We start from the raw sequence: 25,481 nt of genomic DNA on the forward strand, positions 1-25,481 counted from the left end.
TTGGATGATCAGCCATGATCTCATTGAACGGCGGAGTAGGCTCGAGGGGCCGAATGGCCTACTCCTGCTCCTATCTTCTATGTTTCTATGTTAGATCAATTTAGATTTTGAACACATGCAGGCTATTTTAAGCAGGACTACTCGGGTATTGTTCCTGGATGTAAAATGTTGGAATTCCAGTGCAGAGAGTTCCAAGGATGACCATTGTTGAATTGTAATTATCCTTTGCCATCTGCCCGTTCCAACATAAGTAAAACTAAGCCTTTTAGAAATCCATTTCAAGTTGAGATTTCATAGGGAGCAAATTTGTGAGTGGGTTGTTTAGGTCTGCAGAGTGTGGCATAAAATCCCTATTTACTAACCAAGCATCATATTTAATGTCATAAAAGATATACCTAATGTGAACAAAACTGATAGCTGTCATTACAGTGGTTGAGTGCATGAATGATGTCACTTAATTAGGACACGATATGGCGTTATTAAGATACAAATCAAATGGGTTTTGGAAAAAAAATCAGTTTGACAAATATTCTCTGTAATTTCTGAAAAATATGTCCTCTAAACCTGGAGTTCCAAGTTAAAAAAATCTATGAAATCAAAGGTTTTTTTTCCCCTTTTGATTTACGGTATATTCTTCAGTGCAGAAAAGGAATCAAATATCCTTCAGCTCCAAATATTTCTGATTGGCTGTCCTATTTCTGCACCATATTCATGTCACAGTAACTTTCAGGAGCAGAGGCCCATCAGGATAATAGTAACCTTTGCTGGTTGATACAACTCTTTTTTTTGTTTGAGATTGAGCCCCCTCCCGAACAATTTCCTGGGCCTCTGGTTAGGACCCAGTGCACTCTGGTAATCAAGAACACACTGGTAACGCACTGAATCGCAAGAATTCCTCTGTCTGCTATTTTTAAATGAATGAATTAATGGGCTCATGTGAAATTCCTCGCTATTTTCACAAAGTCATCACCAAAATTCCCCGTTCATTTTTGTTTTTGGGCTGCGCAGACCCTTTAAGCGGCTGCGCAGCCCATTCAACATTCCGTGCATGTACGGTGTTTCCTGTTTAAAAGCCAGTGCTACACGGCCATGTTTCTTAAAGGTAACGTTGGTCATCACCCTATTTATTCTAAATGGGTTAAAAATCACGCACAGTGGAATCTGTAACTGGCTCCTAAATCTGCACAGTCACCCTGTTCCGTACTTGCCCGTCAGTATAACTTAAAATAACCAACTGAAAACTGCGCTGTAAAAATTAAAACATCCGACATTATTTAAAATATTATATGTGCCATTTATTAATTTTTGGTACATTTCAAAAGATTTACACAAGTGTGCACCAAAAGAACTGTTGAAGTAGACACAAAACAATTACAGAAACAAAACCAACATCATACAATTGACCCTCGAGAAAATAGGTGCTTTAACAAGGACCCTACATAGAGTCAGAAGGCATTACTTTTTTTGCCTAGATCCCAGTAATGTTGTAATATAATATTGCACTTCTTACCCAAGTGAATTAAAATCTGCAAAAGTTCACAGTGCATTTAAATCTACTGCATTGGATTACATCAATCGAATTTTACAATTTACCGCTTTAAACAATTCTGATTAGAGTTTCTCTCACTTCAATATGTGAAGTTCTCAAACAGTCGTTGTCTACAGACCTACCCCAGATTTTTCATCTGCTATTAAACATTATTTTACAATTCTGTGTATCAAAAACAAAAAAAAGGTATACTGACAAAATGGACATGCTGAGCTTTAAACAAAAGAGAACTTTGCCACCCATATGTAGTGTAACTATTCAACACAATTCAAATTGCATAATATATATATATATATTCCAGAAAGGACTAGTTTAAATAGATTCTCTACACTTTTCATTATCTAGTCCATTCACCGTCATACCATAGAGTTTCACTTGTAGTTATTTTTAGTCATAGAACATAAACAATTCTTTGTAACAATCTATCGGCGGGTCTGTCCCCATTGTAGCCGCCAGCTTGGCCCAAGAAAGCATTACAAACAAACACAATTAATCATTCTGGTTTGGAGGTTTTCCTTAAGCCTAATTTTTCTCAAACAGAATGGGGAATCAAAGGTATGGAAATGTGAGAGTTTTAATATAAATGTGCATATAATAAAATTTACAAATGGGAACATTATTAGAAAGTGGGGAAACTTATTACTGATCGGCATTTTGGAAAAGGCGGCAACTATTTCTAAATATTTTGTTTGCTACAAGTTCAACTGAATTATGATACCAATCTCATGATTCCCTAATTCCCTCCTAGGATTCTTAAATAATTATATAGTCACTACAGACTCGGTTAAATGTCACAATCCCACAATATTTGCACATTTCCTAAAACAGACACAAGATCTAGGCGTTGAGCCATCATACTGCAAATGCCAAGAAATCCCGGAATGGAATCTTCATTCAGAATTGGAGGAGCAGCTCCAAGAAAACCTTAAGCCCAAATCTGCAGAAACAGAATAATAAATGCAAATTCAGTTTTATTAGTTTGTGCTGCTAATGATCTCAAGAGTGTGAAGGGAAGCCATGTTGGACCGTTCATGGATTTTGAAATATTTGGAGTTCATGTGGTAAGATTTCCTCAGTGTGCTCACTCCAGCAAAAGTGTAAACTTGTTTACACAGAATGGGTTTATAATTTCACTAGTCTAGCACACGGAAACCTTCCTCCATGGGATGTATAGTAACTCGATATTACACAACCACAGCAGTCAAGAGAGAGTAATGATGCTTGGAAGCGATTACAAGGTGGTAATCTAATAGAATTGCTCAGGTCACTTCACAAGCTACAGGCATTGAAAAGATATATATTAACAGCTGGGTTTATTCAATTTTGGTGGCAGCAGTTCGTTGTCAGTAAATGGGCAACTGTCAGTCTGTTCCATGTCATCAAAGTGTGATCACATTCACACTATACCTTCATGACTGTAGGCTAATTGAGAGATAACTTGCAGTACATTACAGTAGTAGCATACGACAGGCAAAACCATAATTAAGCTTTGTGTCTGTGCGCCTGTAATACTGAAAAAGCAGAATACTGTCGTGCGCCTTCACTGCTACTTATTGGTTCATGCTAATCACATTGCGCTACAGACCAATCAGATACAAGCATTGGTCAATGCTAACCAGGTGATACCACGAACCAATCATCACATTTGAGAAAAAAAATCCAAATTATTTTTGGTGCCGTATGTTGTTATCATTGATCCCCCTCATGAATCCTCCACCTCTGTCTTTTTACCCACTCTGTTCAGACTCAGCTCTTTTTCAGCCACCCCCCCCCCCCTCCTGAGTCTCTGCTCCACTTCTGGCTGTGGCCCGCACTCCACACTCTCCCAGGCCGACCACGAGTGCTTCCGCTCGCCTCCATTCCCACGCCTGCCCCAGGTACTCCAGTGCTGTCTTTTCCCTCTCATTTGGTGTTGGTGGGTATATAATAAAGTAAAATGCAACTTTTGTGAGGGAGCATCCACTCAGGCATTTTCACCAATGTAAGCGGCGGCAGCGAGGCGAGGCCTGACCAGAGCAGCGGAGCGGACCTGGGTGTGGAGTGAGGAGCACGGCGAGTTTAAAAGCGAGGCAAGGCTTACCAATTCAGCAGCGGGGGAGAGAGGTAAAAAGTAATCAAAGTGTGAGGTCACCAGGATGCAGTGATTGGTTGGTGAGTATTTTTCTCTTTTTAAACTTAAACTCTGTGGTTTACAGTTGCTAAGGTCTCTCTGGTGTAGCGGGGTCTGTTGGTAAACCATTTAACTGTAGTGTAATTAGGGGGATTGATTGATTTAATTTAATTTCAATTAATTAAAGGATAAGTCATGGCACGACAGCCCGGCCACGTGGTATGCTCCTCCTGCGATAGGAAGTGCATCCAGCTGCAGCTACTGACAGACCGCATTGCGGCACTGGAGCCGAGATTGGATGCATACTGGAGCATTCACGATGCTCGGGACGTCGTGAATAGCACGTTTACGGAGTTGGACACACCGCAGGTAGAGGTTGGACAGACAGAAAGGGAAGGGGGTGACCAACAGGCAGAGTACTAGGCGCAGGCAGGTAGTGCAGGGGTCCCCTGTGGACATCCCCCTCTCAAACAGATACACCACTTTGAGTAGTGTTGGGGGGGATGGCTTATCAGAGGAAAGCAGCAACAGCCTACTTCCTGGCACCAGGTGTGGCTCTGCTGCACAGGACGGGAGGAAAAAGAGGGGTAGAGCTATAGTAATAGGGGGTTCTATTGTAAGGGGAATAGATAGGCATTTCTGCGGCCACAAATGAGACTCCAGGATGGTGTGTTGCCTCCCTGGTGCAAGGGTCAAGGATGTCTCAGAGCGGCTGCAGAACATCTTGGAACGGGAGGGTGAACAGCCAGTTGTCGTGGTGCATATAGGCACCAACGATATAGGTAAAAACCGGGATGAGGTCCTAAAAGCTGAATATAGGGAGTTAGGAGGTAAATTAAAAAATAGGACCTCAAAGGTAGTAATCTCAGGATTGCTACCAGTGCCACGTGCTAGTCAGAGTAGAAATAGAAGGATATTTCTGATGAATACGTGGCTAGAGGAATGGTGCAACAGGGAGGGATTCAAGTTCCTGGGACATTGGAACCGGTTCTGGGGGAGGTGGGACCAGTTCAAAACAGACGGTTTGCACCTGGGCAGGGCTGGAACCGATGTCCTAGGGGGAGTGTTTGCTAGTGCTCTGGGGGAGGGTTTAAACTAAAATGGCAGGGGGTTGGGAACTTGAGCAGGGAGAGGAAAGGGAAACAAGGATAAAAGCAAAAGATAGGAAGGAGAAAAACAAAAGTGGCAGTCAGAGAAATCAACAGTTTAAATCAAACGTGGCCACAGTAAATAATAATTCTAATAATTCAAAAAAAACAAGCCTGAAGGCTTTGTGTCTTAATGCGAGGAGCATTCGTAATAAGGTGGATGAATTGGCTGCGCAAATAGAGGTAAACGAATATGATTTGGTTGGGATTACGGAAACGTGGCTCAAGGATGGCCAAGGCTGGGAACTCAACATCCAGAGGTATTCGATATTCAGGAAAGATAGGCAAAAAGGAAAGGGAGGTGCGGTAGCATTACTGGTTAAAGAAGGGATTAACACAATTGTAAGGAAGGATATTAGCTCTGATGATGTGGAATCTGTATGAGTAGAATTGAGAAATACCAAGGGGCAGAAAACGTTAGTGGGAGTGGTATATAGACCTCCAAACAGTAAGGCGGAGGTTGGGGATGGCATTAAAAGGGAAATTAAAGAAGCATGCAATAAGGGCACAGCAGTCATCATGGGTGACTTTAATCTACATATAGATTGGGCTAACCAAATTAGTAATAATACTGTGGAGGAGGAATTCCTGGAGTGTTTACGGGATGGTTTCCTGGACCAATATGTCGAGGAACCAACCAGGGATCAGGCCATCTTAGACTGGGTATTATGTAACGAGAAAGGATTAATTAGCAATCTTGTTGTACGAGGCCCCTTGGGTCAGAGCGATCATAATATGATAGAATTCTTCATTAAGATGGAGAGTGAAGTAGTTGACTCAGAGACTAGGGTCCTAAATTTAAATAAAGGAAACTACGATGGTCTGAGGTGCGAGTTGGGTAGGATTCATTGGGTAATGTCACTCAAAGGGTTGACGGTGGATAGGCATTCAAAGACCGCATGGATGAACTACAGAATTTGTTCATCCCAGTTTGGCATAAAAATAAAACAAAAAAGGTGACTCAACCGTGGCTAACAAGGGAAATTAGGGATAGCATAAGATCCAAGGAGAGGACATATAAATTGGCCAGAAAAAGCAATAACCCTGAGGATTGGGAGCAGTTTAGGATTCAACAAAGGAGGGCAAAGGGATTAATAAAGAAGGGGAAAATAGAATATGAGAGTAAGCTTTCAGGGAACATAAAAACTGACTGTAAAAGCTTTTATAGATATGAGAAGAGAAAAAGATTGGTGAAGTCAAGCGTAGGTCCCTTGCAGTCAGAATCAGGGGAATTTATAATGGGGAACAAAGAAATGGCAGACCAACTAAATACATATTTTGGTTCTGTCTTCACAAAGGAGGACATAAATAACCTCCCAGAGATGCCGGGGAACATAGGGTCTGATGAAAGGGTGGAACTGAAAGAAATCAGTATTTGTAGGGAAATGGTGTTAGGGAAATTGATGGGACTGAAGGCCGATAAATCCCCAGGGCCTGATAATCTACATCCTAGGGTACTTAAGGAAGTGGCCCTAGAAATAGTAGTTGCAGTGCTGATCATCTTCCAACATTCGATGGAATCTGGAACAGTACCCATGGATTGGAGGGTAGCTAATGTTACCCCACTATTCAAAAAAGGTGGTAGAGAGAAAACGGGGAATTACAGACCGGTAAGCCTGACATCGGTAGTGGCGAAAATGCTAGAGTCCATTATAAAAGATGTAATAGCAGAGCACTTGGAAAACAGTGACAGGATCGGACAAAGTCAACATGGATTCACAAAAGGTAAATCGTGCTTGACTAATCTACTGGAATTTTTTGAGGATGTAACTGGTAAAATAGATAAGGGAGAACCAGTGGATGTGGTGTATCTGGACTTTCAGAAGGCCTTCGATAAGGTCCCGCATAAGAGATTAGCGTGTAAAGTTAAGGCACATGGGATTGGGGGCAAGGTATTGACTTGGATAGAGAACTGGTTGGCAGACAGAAGGCAGAGAGTTGGAATAAACGGGTCTTTTTCCGAATGGCAGGCAGTGACTAGTGGGGTACCGCAGGGATCGGTCCTTGGACCCCAGCTATTCACAATATATATAAATGATCTGGACAAGGGAACTAGATGTAATATCTCCAAATTTGCAGACGACACAAAGCTGGGTGGGCGTGTGTGCTGTGAGGAGGATGTCGAGAAACTCCAGGATGATTTGGACATGTTGGGTGATTGGGCAGAAACATGGCAGATGCAATATAACGTGGATAAATGTGAGGTTATCCACTTTGGTGGCAAAAACAGGAAGGCAGATTATTATCTAAATGGCAATAGATTGGGAGAAGGGGAAGTGCAACGAGACCTGGGTGTCCTTGTGCACCAGTTGCTGAAGGTAAGCATGCAGGTGCAGCAGGCGGTTAAGAAGGCAAATGGCATGTTGGCCTTCGTAGCGAGGGGGTTTGAGTACAGGAACAAGGATGTCTTGCTGCAGTTGTACAGGGCCTTGGTGAGAACACATCTTAAGTATTGTGTGCAGTTTTGGTTGCCTTATCTGAGGAAGGATGTTCTTGCCATGGAAGGAGTTCAGCGAAGATTCACCAGGCTGATACCTGGGATGGCAGGAATGACGTATGAGGAGAGATTGGGTCGACTGGACTTGTACTCGCTGGAGTTTAGAAGAATGAGAGGCGATCTCATTGAAACTTATAAAATTCTGACAGGACTGGACAGACTAGATGCAGGAAGGATGTTCCTGATGGTCGGGGACTCCAGAACCAGGGGACACAGTCTAAGGATAAAGGGTAGGCCATTTAAGACAGAAATGAGGAGGAATTTCTTCACCCAGAGAGTGGTGAACCTGTGGAACTCTCTACCACAGAAGGCGGTGGAGGCCAGTTCATTAAATATATTCAAGAAGGAGTTGGATATATTTCTTAAGGCTAAAGGGATTAAGGGGTATGGAGAGAAAGCAGGGACCGGGTACTGAATTTGGATGATCAGCCATGATCGCATTAAATGGCGGAGCAGGCTCGAGGGGCCGACTGGCCTACTCCTGCTCTTATCTTCTGTTTCTATGTTAATATATGCTTCTGATGTGTGGAATGGAATGGTTAATATTCCAGCAATAAACCCATCCTGATCGTTCAGTACCTTTATTCTTGTAGGCCTAGAAATTGGGTTGGGGCGCCAAAGTGGCGCAAAAGTCGCCTGAGCGCAGGATTTAGCGCAGCGATCGGAGTAATTCCAATCGCCAGAAATTCAGTTTCAGTGCCGCTCGAGGGACACGGGGCGAGGGTCAAGGCGCTCCGCGTCCCTCTTAGGGCGCTGAAACTGATTATCGCAGCGCAACGTGCCGCAGCTCCACACGCTGCAGCACGGCACGCTGCGGTACTGCAGGCCTTCCTCCCACTGTTAAGGGGGAGGTGCCTGCAACAGCGTGATCCCCGATCGCGAGTGCCGGCAAATGAGCCCGGCACCAAGGAGAAGTGCCGGGCTCTCGGGAAACAGCCGGCAATGCCGCGGGGGGGGTTAGGAGGCCGGGGACGGAGGTGCTGGCAGGCGGCCGCCGAAAAAGCGGCCGCCCCGCACCTCCACCTTAACTTGCGCCGCTGCCGGCACAGTAAGGCCCTGTGAACTGGGCGCGGGTAGCGAGCGGTGCAACTGCGGCGTTCACTACCAAATATCGCGAACGGGGCACGAATGGGGCGCTGCGCACACTGATGACGTCATCGGTGGCGGCGCAGCGCAAAAGCCTAACGCCACCATTAGCGCCCCTACTGAATATCGCGGGAGATGCAGCCAGTGGCGCTACAGCCACTGACTGCCTCTTTAGGCGCTAACAGGTGGCGCTACTCACCCAATTTCTCCCCCGTAATATTAGTGTTCGTTTCAGCATCTCTGTGACTAAACCAAACAAACCTTTGTTTTAAAATTTAGCCCAGGTCAAGGAGCCTGGAATTATCCAGGGCCTTCTCAGCGGTTTGACGATTAAATTTCTGGAAGATACAAATCAACAAAACCGCCTTCCCCAACTGATACTAATGGGCACCAACATACCTCATCAACTCAGCTATACAAGGAAGGAAAACGTTGGTAGAGAAAGGGAGCAGGTTATGGTTGAAGTATATGGTCAGTTTGACCCTATTTATATAACAATCTCTCCCAAAAAGACACACTACCCAGTTTCTGTGAGGCAGAATCTGCCCTGTTTATACTGTGGTGGAGATCACATCTGTTGAAAAGTCGAGAATGCAACCCTGAAGCGATTGCGCGGACACAGTCCTGCGTGTGTGCGGTGCAGTACCGAGCTTACCTGGAAATTTATCAGTCTGATCACAGACCTTCTGTCAGCATTGGGCAAAGATCTGTGCAAGCCAGCAATTCCTTCCTGTGTGTGTGGGTTGGGGGCTCAGTCAACCCATGGCTAACTCGATGGCAAGTCGTGGCCACTGCTGCTGGGAGTATGTTGACGGTGGCAAACAGAGAAACTATCTCTCAGTGCCTTGGGAGGCAATGAGCAGTTCCTCATTTTATATTGTGGGTTGTTTCTGGAGGGGGTGATACTTGGTTTTGAGGAAGGGTAAGGAGACTCTGCGTTGGATCTCTCCCTTGAGTGCAAAGTAGAAAAATGATCCTGTTCAGCATCCTGAGGTTAAGTAAGGATATGCACAGATTATTAAATATATAGGAGCAGGAGTAGGCCATTCAGCTCCTCGAGCCTGCTCCACCATCTAATTAATAACATATATAATAAATAGACTGACATAAATCGTGCCATTCATGTAGAAAGGGCTTATGAAATATACTGGACGGCCTGCTGGTGGCACTGTCCAGGGAGAGTATAAATACTCAGGCACGGGCCCAGCTTGCTCAGGGACATTTTGTAAACAGGAACTAGTGAAGGATAACTAGACTTCCATGTTGTGAAACAGTCGATTAAAGCCTTGTTTAATACTCTGACCAAGTGCCTAGTAGTTTTCTTACATTATAGACATTGTATAATAAATAATAACAAAAACACCAACCCTCAGAGTATGATCCCATGATCCTGAGGAGAACGCAGTGCCATCAGGGGAAACGCGTAAAGTGCTGACTCGGTTCTCATGTCCAAACAGAATTGACACTCGAGTTCCCTTCAATACATCCCACACATTGATGGTATAATCGTTGTAACCAGCGAACAGGAGACGACCTGCAGAATAGTCCAAGTGTATTATTGATCATTTTTACCTTTATAGTAGTTTCTCCTACCTTCGTCCCTCAGTGGGGGAGGGGGGGGACTAGATTCTGAGCTGTGGATCGCATGGCTGCAACTCCATACCAGCAGAAAGGAGGCAGAATGACAAAGAGTGTTTTCCCTAAGATGAGGCATTCTGTCATGAAACACTCTATCCTACCGATGGGCTGGTGAAACAAACTCATCGGGAATAGCTGGTTCAAAGGCCGATTATCATTTCACGATGCCTGGGAAATCACCGCTCCCCAGGAGCAGCAAATAGGAACAAAGGGGCGGAATCCTGTTGCATCAGGTCCCCGTGCCACTGCACTGCCCTGGGATTTCCTGGGCCTCCCCATGGTACGTCTTTGGGCCTGTGCCTGCTGTAGGTGCAAGTCCGGCTGAAACAGTGTAAATGGGGTGGGAGGGGCTTTCTTGGCCTCTCGCCCCCCTATGTTTCCTCCTCCTGCTCCCCGGTGGAGAGACTCCTGAAGATACCTGGTGCAAGGACTCACGCTGGTACCCGCTACAGATGGAAAGGGGTCTGTGGGTGTGACCCCGGGGCAGTCCAAAAACGAATGGGGCAGGTTAGTGTTTATTTTAACACCGATGTCCTCTTTCCCCCCAACGAACGATAGGGTTGGGGCTTCATCACTACTACGGCTTTCCTCCCTGACCTTCTGTTACAAGGCCCAGACAAGGGGCTGCAACAGGAGGGCTATGCAAATGGAATTGGGCAGGAATATCACGTGCTCCCATTCTTTAACAGGCACAGTGCACCTCGGGGGGGGGGGGGTGAGTGGTGGGGGGGAGGGGGTGGGGTTTGCACCTAATGGGTGCTCAGCAGTCACCATTAAAAAAAATAGGCCGTTATATATTATTCAAGGCTGTCACTCAAACTCAGGCTCAGCAGTCCTGCACTTCACCAGTGCAACCATTGAGCTGGCAGTTTCACTTTGCGAGCATAAGCAAGATGTAAAAATAACAGTAGCTTTCCATTCAATGATTCAACTCCATTTAGTACAAGCAAGATGGATTGAAGACACCTTCTGCACTTTAGCTCAGAGTTTTGTTGAACCCAGCGCCAGGTTGAAGTGATTAGTTGAAGTCTCATCTCTTTTTGAATAAATGACATTTCCTCTTCACCGCTGTCAACATGTTTTTGTTCTGAGCTACAGTTATACTGAACAAAAATATTTTGCTTGGAAACTCCCCACACCGTTAAAATTCCTGAGAGCTACCAACAATATTTTTAATTGGATTGGTCGTCAAATATATTTTATGAGGCCTTTTGACAGTTATTTTTTTTAACGGCAGTACTGGGGGGGGGATGGAGGGGCACAGAGCCTAACACATTTGTTTTACTGTTTCAAAGCACTTCCACAGAGCTGGAGTCCTGCACAACACGACAGTCGAACCAATGCAAGGGATCTTCTTACATTATAAGTTACAATCACTAACGTTTTGCTGGTACTTTTCTGTGGACAATTTGGCCTCTAATTTCCTCCAAGTGAGTTACGCCGCTGTTGCACCGTTACAAAATCTTGCGCTTGCCGGCGGCCTGCGGGTTTCCTGGGTCAGCTCATTTGCATTCTCAGTGGGGCAGTCGCTGGCGTAAAACCCGTGCATAACGGGTGCAAACAGCGAAACCGCCTCAATACTCCTGCGCAGCCGTGAAAAAAGACAGGTCAGTCTGCACCCTTCAGCAGCAGACTGGGGCACAAGCTAGTAGTTGAAGAATGTGTGCCAAGTGGCATAGAAAGGCTGAAGTAAGAGATGTGGAGGTGTGAGACTGTTAAAGTGGAGGAAGGAGTTTTCGGGTTGCGAATGCCAGTTATTGGTGTTAGGGGAGCTGTCTAGCCATAGTGCGTGAGACGGAGTCTGAGCTGCCCCTAATCAGAGTGTACCGTGAATGATTAGTTGAGGAATAGAGCTTGGCTTTCGCGCCACTCTCAAATAACTTCACTGCAGGTCACAGCAATAGTCTTATTATACTTGTAGAGAATAATGAGCACCATCTGTGCCGAGATGGCACCAGGGCAGGGCCCCATCCAGGAAAGAACACAAAACTTTACTGATGCCAACCTCCAACCCCCTCCTGGAACAGAATGAAGGCAAGAGGCACAGGCTCTCGGGTGTGGGTGCCATCAAGCCTGGCAGGAATGTCACTCGCGCCATCTGGAGGGAGGTGGCACAGGCACCGAGTGCCAACTCCTTTTAACCCCAGGACCGCAGACCAGTGCCGCAAAAAAAAGTTCCAACAAAACCTCAACAGGGCTGGCATGGAAACACAGTGGCTACTTTCACCTTTTCTTCCTTGCCCACTCTGGGCACCAGCACAAATCTCACCTTCTTAAAGCAACGCTGGCTCAACTAATCATTCACGGTGCACTCTGATTAGGGGCAGCTCAAACTCCGTCTCAAGCACTATGGCTAGACAGCTCCCCTTACACCAATAACTGGCATTCGCAACCCGAAAACTCCTTCCGCCACTTAACAGTCTCACACCCATACATCTCTTACTTCAGCCCTTCTATGCCACTTGGCACACATTCTTCAACTACTAGCCTTACACTCATTTACTTTATCTTCCTGCCAGACAAATTAGAATGCAATGCCCACCTAAGACAGGTCACCGGAGGGGGCATGCTCACCTTTAAACCCCTCAGTCCCTTTGAGAAGGTCATGGAGCTAGTATGTATTCACTCAGCTCGCCGCTGGAGATGGCATTTTGCTGGTGCCAGGTTGATGACTGAGAGCCCACACTGTCTCCCTGGCATTCCTATGAAGAATCAATCGGACTTCACCTTTCTCTGTCTCCTTACTGCGAGGGGGTAATGCTGACCCATCCTTAGTTTCTACCCTCCTTTCCTGCAGATCCACCACAGCAACAGGGTGGAGGAGGGATGATGATGATGATGATGATGAAGAGGAGCACTTGGCCAGATATTTCTCCCTTGTGCTGCTACTTCATCCTGCCCCCATCTTCATCTGCCCCAATCCCCACCAACTCATCTCCTGCTGCACATGCTTCCTCATCCCCAGGCACCAGCTCAGATTCTTCCACCCAGGAGGAATTAGATAGTGGTAGTGAGAATGTGGCACTGGGTGATTCATTGAGCTTGAGAAAAACCCGTGGAGTGGAGAGTGGGTGAGGATGTGTCACCTACCCAGCGGAGACTGCGAAAGCTGCCAATGGCTCTGAACCCAGAACCTATGGGTAATCGGCTGAAAAGAAGGATGTTTGAGGAAGATCATATCTACATGCAGGCTCTGATGTTAGTCTCCGAGGATGTGTGGCAACTGGCAATCTACAGCCGTCCTTTGTGGCAACATCACAGAAGCTTTCTCTTCCTTGGATCCAGTGGCAACTTCGTTGGAATCTGCAGTAGATCCCCATCTAAGAAGCAGCCAGGGGCCAGAAGGTGCCTCCACCTTCACAGAAGCATAGATTGCAGCTCTAGAAGCAATATGGGACCAAATGGAACATAGTATGCACCAGGACTTCCAGAGTGTAGCGACCATTGTTTCTCAGGACTGTCAGGATCTTATAGCTGCCACTAGACTAGTTATGCCTCTGATCATTGGGGCCACAGATCTAGGGGCCAGTGAAATGGAAACCACTGGAGACCCCCTACCAGATACTGACGTCACTCGGGACAGCAGCACATACCAGGCCTCCAGCCTTCTCTGTCAGGCCACCACACCAATGGAATGCGGGAGTCTAGACCAGGCTTCCCAGCAGCACCCTCCAGCTGGCAGCTCCATGGCAGGTGCCAGCTGCATGAGGGCCACCACAGTCCTATGACCCTTCTGTAGCGCCACCTCTTGCGATCCAGGCCTTCGGGTGGCACTTCGAAGTAGCACTAGAATAGGTGACAGAAAGGCACGTGTAGGCAGCTGGAGGAAGGTGTTAGGAAAGAGTAGGGTGATTGTTTGCACTTTGCAATTATTGTTTTCAAAGAGACTGTGCACTGACACATCGCTTTGGTATTCATGGAGGTTACAGGCATCCAGCAAAGGGTGCAATCATTGGTGCTGACTTATTCACACAGATGATTATTGGCACAGTCATGCCAGGGCAAAGACGGCTGAAGTTTTATGTTGTAGGATGAGTAATGGATTAAGGAATGTTGCTTTATTTGCAAGTGGAGAAGAGGTCAGGCTGTGGTGCCAAAGGGAGGACGAGTTAGAGCAAGACGACTTTTGGGATGATCTGTCCTCTGAGTGCATGTCATCCTGATAGCCTGCTCCATGTAGCTCTGGATTCACTGGAGCCAGGGACTTCTCCTCAGCTATTTCAAAAACCAGTCCTTCCTGAATGGACGAAAGTCCTATTTTTTCCCCATGTGCTCCAACCATATGCCCAAGCACTAAAGAGGAACATCTGCCTCCTAACGTTTGCAGTTAAACACTTACCAATTTGGTCTTAATATATCTGTTATTGAACAACCATCTTAGATGAGAAAAATTTCTAAACAAGCTGTTAACTTTAAAAGGCTACCCTGCTAAATTCCCTCAGCAAGTAATGATTAACCGCATTAACTCATTCTTCAAAAACCATGGAAACTATGTACAGAATATCTGGCACCAATAGCTTGGAATGTTATTTACATGATTTTCTTTCTTCGCATTCCTACCAGTCACTCATTATGTATTTCATTCTTGACTCTGAAACTGGAAATACTGTACTGGTATTAGACTCACAGGTCAGGTATCCAAGAGCAACTTAAGACCATTTGATGACTGAGTTTCTGCTGCCAAATGGCACTGGAAGTACCGATCACTGCCATTAACCACATGTCTTTCCTGGTATTCAACTAGATAATAAGTGTTTGTACAGCACAAAGGATTGGAATACAAGAACATAAGAAATAGGAGCAGGAGTCAGCCATTTGGCCTTTCGAGCCTGCTCTGCCATTCAATAAGATCATGGCTGATCTTCTACCTCATCTCCACCTTCCCGCACTATCCCCATATCCCTTAATTCCCTTCGTTCCCAAATATTTATCGACCTCTGTCTTGAATATTCTCAACGACTGAGCCTCCAAAGCCCTCTGGGACAGAGAATTCTAAATATTCACAACCCTTTGAGTGAAGAAATTTCTCCTCATCTCAGTCTTAAATGGCCTACCCCTTATTCTGTGACTATAACGCCGTGTTCTAGATTCCCCAGCCAGGGGAAACATTTTTCCAGCATTAACCCTGTCAAGCCCCTTAAGAATTTTATATGTTTCAATTAGATCACCTCTCATTCTTCTAAACTCTAGGGAATATAGGCCTAGTCTACTCAATCTCTCCTCATAAGGCAATCCCCTCATCCCAGGAACCAGTCTAGTGAACCTTCGCTGCACTCCCTCTAAGGCAATTACAGGAAACTTTTTTTTATCCGGCACGGACGGGACCGACGTGGTGCCGGTTCATCAAAAATTCCGGATAACCGAACGCTATAGTAAAAGATACAGAGCTGAGAGCTCCGTATAAAGCAACAAACCCTGTTGCTTAGCAACAGCTTCAGAACAATGTCCACAAGTTGCAAGCGTCTCTGTAGCTTAGCAACAGCTGCAGCCACACCCTTGCCTTCCTCCATTTGTTGCTGTGCAAGTAATAAAAGTTACCTGAACCGACTCCTGAACTTTGCCGGTTAACCGACATTTCCGGTTATTTAGGTGCCGGTAAATCGAAAGTTTCCTGTATGTCGTTCCTTAGGTAAGGAGACCAGAACTGTACACAGTACTCCAAGTGTGGCCTCATCAATGCCCTGTATAATTGTAGTAAGACTTCTTTACTCTTATACTCTAATCCCTTTGTAACAAAAGCTAACATTTGCTTTCCTAATTGCTTGCTGTACCTGCATGATAACTTTGTGATTCATGTACAAGGACACCCAGGTCCCTCTGAGTGCAAACATTTCCCAGTCTCTCACCATTCAAAAAATATTCAGCTTTTTTGTTTTTCCTACCAAAGTGGATAACTTCACACTTCCCCACATTGTATTCCATTTGCCATGTTCTTGCCCACTCAGTCAACCTGTCTATATCTCTCTGCACTTTCTTTGCATCCTCCTCACAGCTTACTTTCCCACCTAACTTTGTAACATCAGCAAACTTGGATACGTTACACTCAGTCCCTTCATCTAAGTAATTAATATAGATTGTAAATAGCTGAGGCCCAGGCACTGATCCTTGCGGTACCCTGCTAGTTACAGCCTGCCAACCTGAAAAAGTCCCGTTTATTCCTACTCTTTCTTTTCTGTCCATTCACCAATCCTCAATCCATGCTAATATATTACCCCCAATCCCATGAGTCTTAATTTCTATGTAATCAGCTCTTGTGTGGCACCTTATCGAGTGCTTTTTGAAAATCCAAATACGCTACACCCACTGGTTCCCCCTTATCCATCCTACTAGTAACATCTTCAAAAAACTCTTAACAGATTTGTCAAACACGATTTTCCTTTCATAAAAGCATGTTGATTCTGCCTAATCATATTATGATTTTCTAAGTGCCCTGTTACCAGGTCCCTAATACTGTAATAGATTCGAGCATTTTGCCTACTACTGATGTCAGGCTAACTGGCCTATAGTTCCCCATTTTTTTCTCTTCCTCCTTTCTTAAATAGTGTGGTTATATTTGCTACCTTCCAATCCTTGGGGACTGTTCTAGAATCTAGGGAATTCTGGAAGATTAATACCAATGCATCCACGATCTCTGCAGCTGCCTGTAAGGACAATCCTAGTAACTACAGGCTGGTCAGTTTAACATCAGTGGTGGGTAAAGTTTTAGAAACAATAATTAAGGAAAAAATTAACGGGCACTTGGAGAGGTTTAAGCTAATTAAGGAGAGCCAACACGGATTTGTAAAAGGCAGATCATGTTTGACTAATCTAATTGAATTTTTTGATGAAATAACAGGGAGGATTGATGAAGGGAATGCAATGGATGTTGTCTACATGAATTTTCAGAAGGCGGGTGACAACTACCACATGAAAGGCTGGTTAACAAAATAGGGCTCATGGTATAGGTGGGTCAGTGGCAGCTTGGATAAGGAATCGGCTTAAGGACAGAAAACAGCGAGTTGTGGTAAATGTCTGTTTTTCAGACTGGAGGATGGTAGACAGTGGTGTTCCCCAGGGGTCAGTGCTGGGGCCACTGCTTTTTTTGATGTATATAAATGACCTGGATAGTGGAATACAGAGTAGAATTTCCAAATTTGCCGATTACACCAAACTTGGGGGTGTGGCAAACAGTGAGGATGATACCAATCAACTGCAAGAGGACATAGAAATGCTAGCAGAATGGGCAGACAAGTGGCAGATGGAATTTAATACAGAGAAGTGTGAGGTGATGCATTTTGGCAGAAGGAACAGGGAGAGGCAATATACACTTAATGGCATAGTTTTAAAGATTATGCAGGGACAGAGGGACATGGGAGTTAATGTGTATAGGTCCCTGAAGGTGGCAGGACATATTGAGAGAGTGGTTAGCAAAGCATATGGGATCTTGGGCTTCATAAATAGAGGTATTGAGTACAAAAGTAGAGAAGTTATGCTGAACCTTTATAAAGCGCTGGTTAGACCACAACTGGAGTATTGCGTCTAGTTCTGGTCACCACACTTTAGGAAGGATGTGAAGGCCCTGGAGAGGGTGCAGAGGAGATTTACCAGAATGGTTCCAGGGATGGGGGATCTTAGCTACAAGGACAGGTTGGAGAAGCTGGATTTGTTTTCATGAGAGCAAAGGAGGTTGAGGGGTTATTTGATAGAGGTATACAAGATTATGACGGGATTGGATAGGCTAGGTGGGGAAAGGCTGTTCCCACTAGTTGATGGTACAAGGACTAAGGGACACAGATTTAAGATTTTGGGCAAGAGATAGAGGGGGGACGTGAGGAAAAACTTTTTTACGCAGCGAGTGGTGAGGACCTGGAACTCGCTGCCGATGGAAATGGTGGAAGCGGAGACACTCAATGTTTTCAAGGGGAGACTGGACAGGCACTTGAGGGAAATAAACTTGCAGGGCTATGGGGATAGAGCAGGGGAATGGGACTGATTGGATTGCTCTACAGAGAGCCGGCACGGACTCGATGGGCCGAATGGCCTCCTACTGTGCCGTTATGACTCTATAACTCTATGACCTGTTTTAAAACCCTAGGATGCAGGTCCTCAGGTCCAGTGGATTTGTTGCCGCTTAGTCCCATTCATTTCTCCAGTACTATGGCCTAGAAATTGGGCGCCAGTCTCGCCAGGGCGCCGGAAGTACCGCCCCGGAAGGAGTCGCGGCCGCCCGCCGCAAATTCAATTTCAGCGCCCCAGACGGAAGCGCGGCGCTACTCGAGGCGCCCCGCATCCCTCTTGGGGCGCTGCAACTGAAAATCGCAGTGCAACGTGCGGCACGGCGCACTGCAGGCCTTCCTCCCCTTCTTAAAGGGGAGAGGCCTGCTGCAGCGCGCTGGAAGAGCGCGAGTGCCGGCAAAAGAGCCCGGCACCGAGGAGAAGTGCCGGGCTCTTGGGACATAGCCGGCACTCCGCGGGGGGGGGGGGCTCAGGAAGCCGGGGACGGCGGCGCCGGGAGGTGCTGGCAGGCGGCCAGCAAAAAAAATGGCCGCCCCGCAGCTCAGCGCCTCTACCGCCGCAGGTAGGCCCCCCTGAACCGGTCGCAAATTGCAACCGGCGTTAAAGCAGGGGGTGCTACTAAATTCCGCATTCGGGGCGGTAGCGGGGCGCTGTGCACACCGATGACGTCATCGGTAGCGGCGCAGTGCTAATGGTTAGCGCCGCCATTAGCATCCCGCTAAATTTAGCGGGAGGCGTGGCCAGTGGCGTAAAACCCACTAAGTGCCCTCTTAGGGCGCTAACGGGCGGCGCAGCCCACGGAATTTCTAGGCCTAGGTCTTTACTTATACTGATTTCTTTAAGTTCCTCATTCTCTCTAGACCCTTGGTTCTCCATTATTTCTGGAATGTTTTTCGTGTCTTCTGCTGTGAAGACAGATGCAAAGTGTTTGTTTAGTGTCTCTGCCATTTCCTTATTGCCCATTATAATTTCTCCTGTCTCTGCCTCTAATGGGCTCATGTTTACTTTCACTCATCTCTTCCTATTTACAGACCAATAGAAACGTTTACAATTTGTTTTTATGTCTCTTGCTAATTTACTCTCATATTCTTTTTTCTCTTTCCTTATCAAGTTCATGGTCCTCCTTTGCTGAATTCTACTCTTTTTGGCAAGATTATAAGCCTTTTCCTTTGATCCAATACTATCTTTAACTTCTCTTGTTAGCCACGGTTGGACCACTTTTCCTGTGGGGTTTTTGTGCCTTAAAGGAATGTCTATTTGTTGTAAATTATGTATTAATTCTTTAAATTCTAGCCATTGCTTGTCTACTGTCATACCTTTTAATATAGTTTCCCAATCTACCTTAGCCAACTCGCCCCTCATATCTATGTAGTTTGTTTTGTTTAGGTTTAAGACCTTAGTTTCGGATTTAACAAAATCACTTTCAAACTCAATATAAAATTCTATCATATTATGGTCACTCTTCCCTAAAGGCCCCTTTACTGCAAGGTTATTAATTAACCCTTTCGCATTGCAAAATACTAGATCTAAAATAGTCTGTTCCCTAGTTGGTTCCTCAACATACTGATTTAGAAAACTATCTTGTATACATTCCAAGAAAGAGTTTAGATTCATGTCATCTTCTTTTCAGTATATAGAATGTAATCCCAATTCCCTAGAATTGGCAGGTTAAGCAATTGTACTGACAGACTCACCACTGAGGGAGAAGTCCACACTGGAGGCTCCAAAGATGATACTGTCCTTCGAATAAATAGCTACTTCTCTGTCTGCACGGAGATCATACAGACGACACTGAAAAAAGGCAACAGTCTTATTTAAACCTCAAATTATTAGAATTTCAGGTATACTTTTGAGAACTATAGGAATTCTGACAAGGTTTCAAATTGGTCAAGGCAGAAGGGGTTACTTTAAAATGTCAGCTGTGGCTCAGTGGGCAGCACTCTCGCCTGCGTCAGAAGTTGTGAGGTTCAAATCCCACTCCAAAGACCTGAGCACAAAATCTAGGCTGTCGACCCAGTGCAGTACTGAGGGAGTGCTGCACTGTCGGAGGTGCCGTTTTTTGGATGAGACGTTAAACCGAGGCCCCATTTGCTCTCTCATCTCATGGCACTATTTGGAAGAAGAGCAGGGGAGTTCTCCCCAGTGTCCTGGGCCAATATTTATCCCTCGACCAACATCACTAAAACAGATTATCTGGTCATTACCACATTGCTGTTTGTGGGAGCTTGCTGTGCGCAAATTGGCTGCCGTGTTTCCTACATTACAAATGTGACTACACTCCAAAAAAAAGTACTTCATTGGTTGTAAAGCGCTTTGGGACATCCGGTGGTCTTGCAAGTCTGTTTTTCTAGTATTTCCGCTGCAACTGAGTATCGCCCCCATTCCAGTAGCTCTATGCTGCATCACTGTCCCCCAATGCACTGAATTTAAAAATCGCGTCCTCACCTTCAAATTCCTATGCAGTCTCGCCCCATCCTAACTTTACATACACCTTCAGCCTTACATTGGTTTCTGTGCCCTCCAATCCTCCAACTCTGGCCTTTTGCGAATTCCCCCATTGGCTAGCCCCAACATTGGTAGTAAAAACTTCAGCTGCCATTGCCCCGCTCTTTGCCATTTCTCTCTTCCTCTTTAAAAACTCTCAAAAAACCCGTCTTTTCGACTAAGCATTCAGCCACCTCTAAAACCCTCCCACCTTGGCTCAGCACCTGTTTCTTATTCCTCTCATCTTTTCTTTTCTCTCCCCCCACCCACCTCCATATGAAATGCCTTGCAACGTTACACTAAAGCCTTTCTATAAATGCCAGCTGTTGTTGTTGGCAACTATTCACAGACACGGAGTGACTCGGTCCAGCCCACCCACCATTCATGGAGTGGGTATCTTTGTTTATATCAATCATTGATGGAACACATAATCCTCAGAGCTACCGAGTCTTTGGTTAGGTCTGGAAAAAAAACATTGGGCCAGAAATTCGCGGCCAGAAGCGTGAGTACGGTCGGGGTACTCACGCATTTGGCCGTTGGAAATGCCGGCGTTCAGCAGGAACAGCGCATGCGGGGAACGCCGGCATTTCCAGACCCGAGGTCTATTCACAGCGCGTGCGACTGCACAGGCAGCGCTTGCGCAGTGAACTTTGTGGATTTCAATGATGGATTCAGTGAGGGTAAGTCCTTAGAAGTTACACTTGAAAAAAGCAAGTGTAAAGTTGTTCATTGGCTGCGGAGGAAGATATATTTTATCGTGGAGCTTCTGAAATGCAATATTTTTGTTTGGGAAAGGGAGGGAAGTTATTTTAAGAAATTTTAAGTAAGTTTTAAAGTTAAAATTTTTTTTTTTTTTAAAAGGGTTTTCAGAACGGTAGGTAGAAGGAGCAATTGTGGCTGTGTGAATGGAATGTGAGAATGAGTTATGTATGTATGTCCACATATATTCCTTTACGTATATGTATGTATGTTTTATATTCCTTTACTAATGTGTATGAATGTATGTTTTTAATTATGATTTTCCAATAAGTTACTTTCTCTGAAAGTCATAACTAAATAATACATTCATACACATAAGTAAAGGAATATATACATAACACGCAAAGGAATATATACAGACATACATACTTTCAGAAGCTCCACGATAATAAATATTTTCCTCCGCAGCCTCTGGAGCAACTGTACCCATGCTTTTTTCATGTGTAAGTTGTAATGATTTGACCTCACTGAAAGCATTAATGAAAGCGGCGAATTATACTGCGCACGCGCTGCCTGTGCAGTCGCACGCGTTCTGCCTCTGAACCCCTTCGTTCAGAGGACAGGAAATGCCGGTTTTCCCCACATGCACTGTGCATGCTGAAAACCGGCATTTCATCCGGCCAGATGCGTAAGTACCCCGACCGTACTCGCGTATTTGGAAGGGAATTACTGGGCCAACATTTTACATGTCAATAAAATGAAAAATTTAACAATTGCACGACTTGCCCCCTCGCATCTGCGACTGAGGGTCCAAGGAGGTGCATTGCGCAAGAGGTCATCATCGTACGTATCCTCACACTGTTCCCTTTGGGGAACTGTATGAAGTGGTGGAAGGATTTATGGCCGTGATTAACGCTCAATCCGTGACCGTAACCATCTTTGAACCAGCCATTAGGGTGGTTAGTCCTATGGCGGGAGGGTTTTACGGGCTCCCACAACCTATCTGGGGGGGGGGGGGGCCACCAACACCCACGGACGCAAGTATCCCGCTGGATGTCCACCCAGAATTTAAAGTTGGAGCTCCGACTCCACTTGCCGGGACTGTCTGGAGTGGGGTTCAAAACCCTACTCCTTCTGGCCCAGCGGCGGGGATGCTTACTGCTACGCAAAAGGCCCACTCCGCACAAAAGGTGACACCCATACGTTTCCTGCGCCTTTTCCCTCCCCGTGACTGGAGCCCTATGCTGCCATTTCACGTTGCTAATCGGATTGGGCCTTTGTCATAGCGGTAGGATCCCCGCCGCTGGGCCAGATCAGGGTAGGGTTTCGAACCCCGCTCCAGACAGTCCCGGCAAGTGGAGTCGGAGCTCCGGCTCTAAATTCTGGGTTGACATCCAGTGGGATATTTGCGTCCATGGGTGTGGGTGGCCCCCCCTCCTTGTATAGCTTGTGGGAGCCCGTAAAACCCTCCCGCCATAGGACTAACCACCCTAATGGCTGGTTCAAAGATGGTTACGGTCACGGAATGAGCGTTAATCATGGCCATAAATCCTTCCACCACTTCATACAGTTCCCCAAAGGGAACAGTGTGAAGACACTTATGACGACGACATTGCTAAATAAATAAATGGAATTAAAAAAATTCTTTTAGGGCTTTTAAAAGTCTTTAAATTGCTTTAATTCTCTTTAAAACTACTTCAGATTACTCAAAATAATGTAAACATTTTAAAAAGTTTATAAAAGTTACCAAAATCTTCAAAAAACTTCCAAAAACCTATTTAAACTGCTGCTTTGCATGTAAAAATGCTTAGCAGCTTGACAGAAACATTGGGGGCGTGTCCAGTGAAACTGAGACCTCAAGGGGCGTGTCTCACTTGCACTGCACGCTCCTGGCTTCGCGCTGGCTGCACTCCTGGGCGGTGTGACGTCATACGCTGCCCGGGATTCTTCTTTTTCAAACACCAAGTCCAGGCGTCCCTGGAGCTGATCGGCAGTAGCGCGGGGTAAGTGCATATACGGGGCTTGCACGCGCGGCAAGCCCCGTTCACCAATTTCTGGCCCATTGGCTATCTTTCCCCAAATGTTTCCAAGATTGGGCGCTGATGGATTCCAGCTCTAGAGAGAAAGGCTAACAAAAGGTTAACAAAATCTGAAGGTTTAGATTATAGAATAATTGCAGTTCCTGTATTCTCAAATGTCAGGATATGACATTGGAGAGTATAGATTATTCTTTTCTAATGTGTTTTTATTCTTTCTCTACTCCATTTTCCTTGTTTGTACGCTGCATATTCCGATCCTGGATGGATCCAGTCAGAACCATCAAAATGACAGCAAACATATAAAAAGATTAGGTATGTTTTAATGTTTTTCTCAAGCAAATTAAAGGCTTGAAACAATGAATTCTGTGGTTTTTGATTTCCTATTGGGGTCTAACCCATGAAATACTAGGGAACTTCTCAACCTACATTCAATGTTAAAATAAACCCACGCAGGTCTGTAAAATCCCAGCTAAAGGATTAAAAGCACAGCATCATTGTTCAACTTTGATGACTCAGTCCTTTCATCATTGGTAATTTCTATTTCTGCAGCACCTCTTGTTGAAGAGCCTGAGGCTCCTGGAAAGGTATGAGAGAAATGCTCCCATCTCTGAAGATTTCAGAACATGGTAGGTCCTTGCCAGTGAGTCGTTAGGTTAAATAATACAACATGTTAGTCAACCTCAGTCAGGAATGGAGAGCGAGAGTGATTACTCACTGAGCCAGATCTCCATTAGGAGTGATATACTTATTGGGGGTATTGCTGATCTCCAAATCCATAGTTGAAGATTCCACAACATGGCAAGCAGCATTTTCTATTTTATCATATTTTCTACCCGAGAAGGATGAAAGGCTAAGCGAACCCTGCCTGATTCAAACCCAAATGTTCAAGCTTCCTTTGCAGCCAAGTGAGCTACCCCATCTTACAAGATAAGATAAGATGGGTAGCTTAGTCAGATGGAAGCTTTCACGGCAACTCTGTAGGTAAAAAGATAGACTAGCTTTTATATAAGCACCTTTTTAACGACCCAAAACACTCTGAGGTGCAGTTACTGTTGTAATGTAGAAAACACGGTGACATGAATCAACTGAGCGGCCTGCGGGTGGCGCTGTCCAGGGAGAGTATAAATACTCGGGCATGGGCCCAGCTTGCACAGGACATTCTTAACAGGAACTAGTGAAGGACACAACTAGACCTTCATGTTGTAAAACAGTTGATTAAAGCTTTGTTTAACGCTTAGACCAAGTGCCTAGTAGTTTTCTTACATCACACGGCAACCAATCTGTGCACAGCAAGGTCCCACAAACAGCAATGATAGTGATGTTTATTGAGCTATAAATGTTGGCCAGGTCACCGGGATAACTCCCCTGCTCTTCTTTGAAATAGCGCCATGGGATCTTTTACATCCACAAGATGGCAGACGGGGCCTCGGTTTAATGTCTCATCCAAAAGACGGCACCTCTGACAGTGCAGCATTCCCTCAGTACTGCACTGGAAGTGTCCATCTGGATTTTGTCCTCAAGTCCCTGGAGTGGGACTTGAGCCCACAACCTTCTGACCCAGAGGCGAGAGCGCTATCCACTGAGCCAAGGCTGACACCATGTTTGGGAATAATAGTTTTACCCATGGAACCACAAAGCTCCTCTTGATTTTTTTTTTAAAAACCAGCTGCCTCAAAAAGATGTCTTTAAATTCACTGAAATGGAAGACTGCCTGAGAACAGAAAGTTAGAACTACCCACTTGTTATCATTCAATGTTCAATGGAGGCAAACAAAAAGCACAACACAAGCGTTATACTGTACCTAAAAGAAACTTATCAGAAGGAATCACAGAAAACAACAACACTGTCAGCTTACTGATCATATCATGTTTGTAAGGACCTTTTCTGAAAAAACACCCCCCTTCTGTATAACATACAAAGGAAACAATGTACAACCTGCGATTAAATTGGACTTACTGTGGCATCATCTGAACCAGAGGCAAAAGCATCACCACTGGGGAAATACCTGTTGTGAGAGAGGGTACTTTAGTATCATCTTTGCGACAGACCAGCGTTAATACTGTATCCCAGAATTTTGTATATTATAGCTATGCAACTATAGCTTCAATGCTAAAAGTCTAACTATAAGCAGTGCACAATCATTACTGCTTACATGACACACGGAGGTTTTCTCAGGTCTGAATGTGGTGCACTTGTGGTAGTTACGAGTGACGCAGTTTGTTAAAACATTTGAGAA

General features: G+C 45.3%; 1 protein-coding gene across 2 annotated transcripts in view; it reads right to left on the reverse strand.

The window, feature by feature from the left end:
- Nucleotides 1-1,270: 1,270 nt before the first annotated feature.
- gnb5b (guanine nucleotide binding protein (G protein), beta 5b) overlaps nt 1,271-25,481 on the reverse strand; it is a 102,082-nt gene continuing 77,871 nt past the window's right edge. For both annotated transcript variants that reach the window (XM_085968651.1, XM_085968652.1), the window contains exons 10-13: nt 25,202-25,250; nt 19,718-19,814; nt 9,758-9,924; nt 1,271-2,486 (exon numbers count right to left, since the gene is read on the reverse strand). In XM_085968651.1, coding sequence (XP_085824777.1) covers nt 2,475-2,486; nt 9,758-9,924; nt 19,718-19,814; nt 25,202-25,250 — 325 coding nt within the window. In that variant the 3' untranslated portion in view covers nt 1,271-2,474. The remainder of the gene's footprint in view (nt 2,487-9,757; nt 9,925-19,717; nt 19,815-25,201; nt 25,251-25,481) is intronic.

Source organism: Somniosus microcephalus, chromosome 27, assembly GCF_052327205.1.
Source record: "Somniosus microcephalus isolate GS21.2 chromosome 27, FLI_Smic_1.0, whole genome shotgun sequence".
Taxonomy (NCBI): domain Eukaryota; kingdom Metazoa; phylum Chordata; class Chondrichthyes; order Squaliformes; family Somniosidae; genus Somniosus; species Somniosus microcephalus.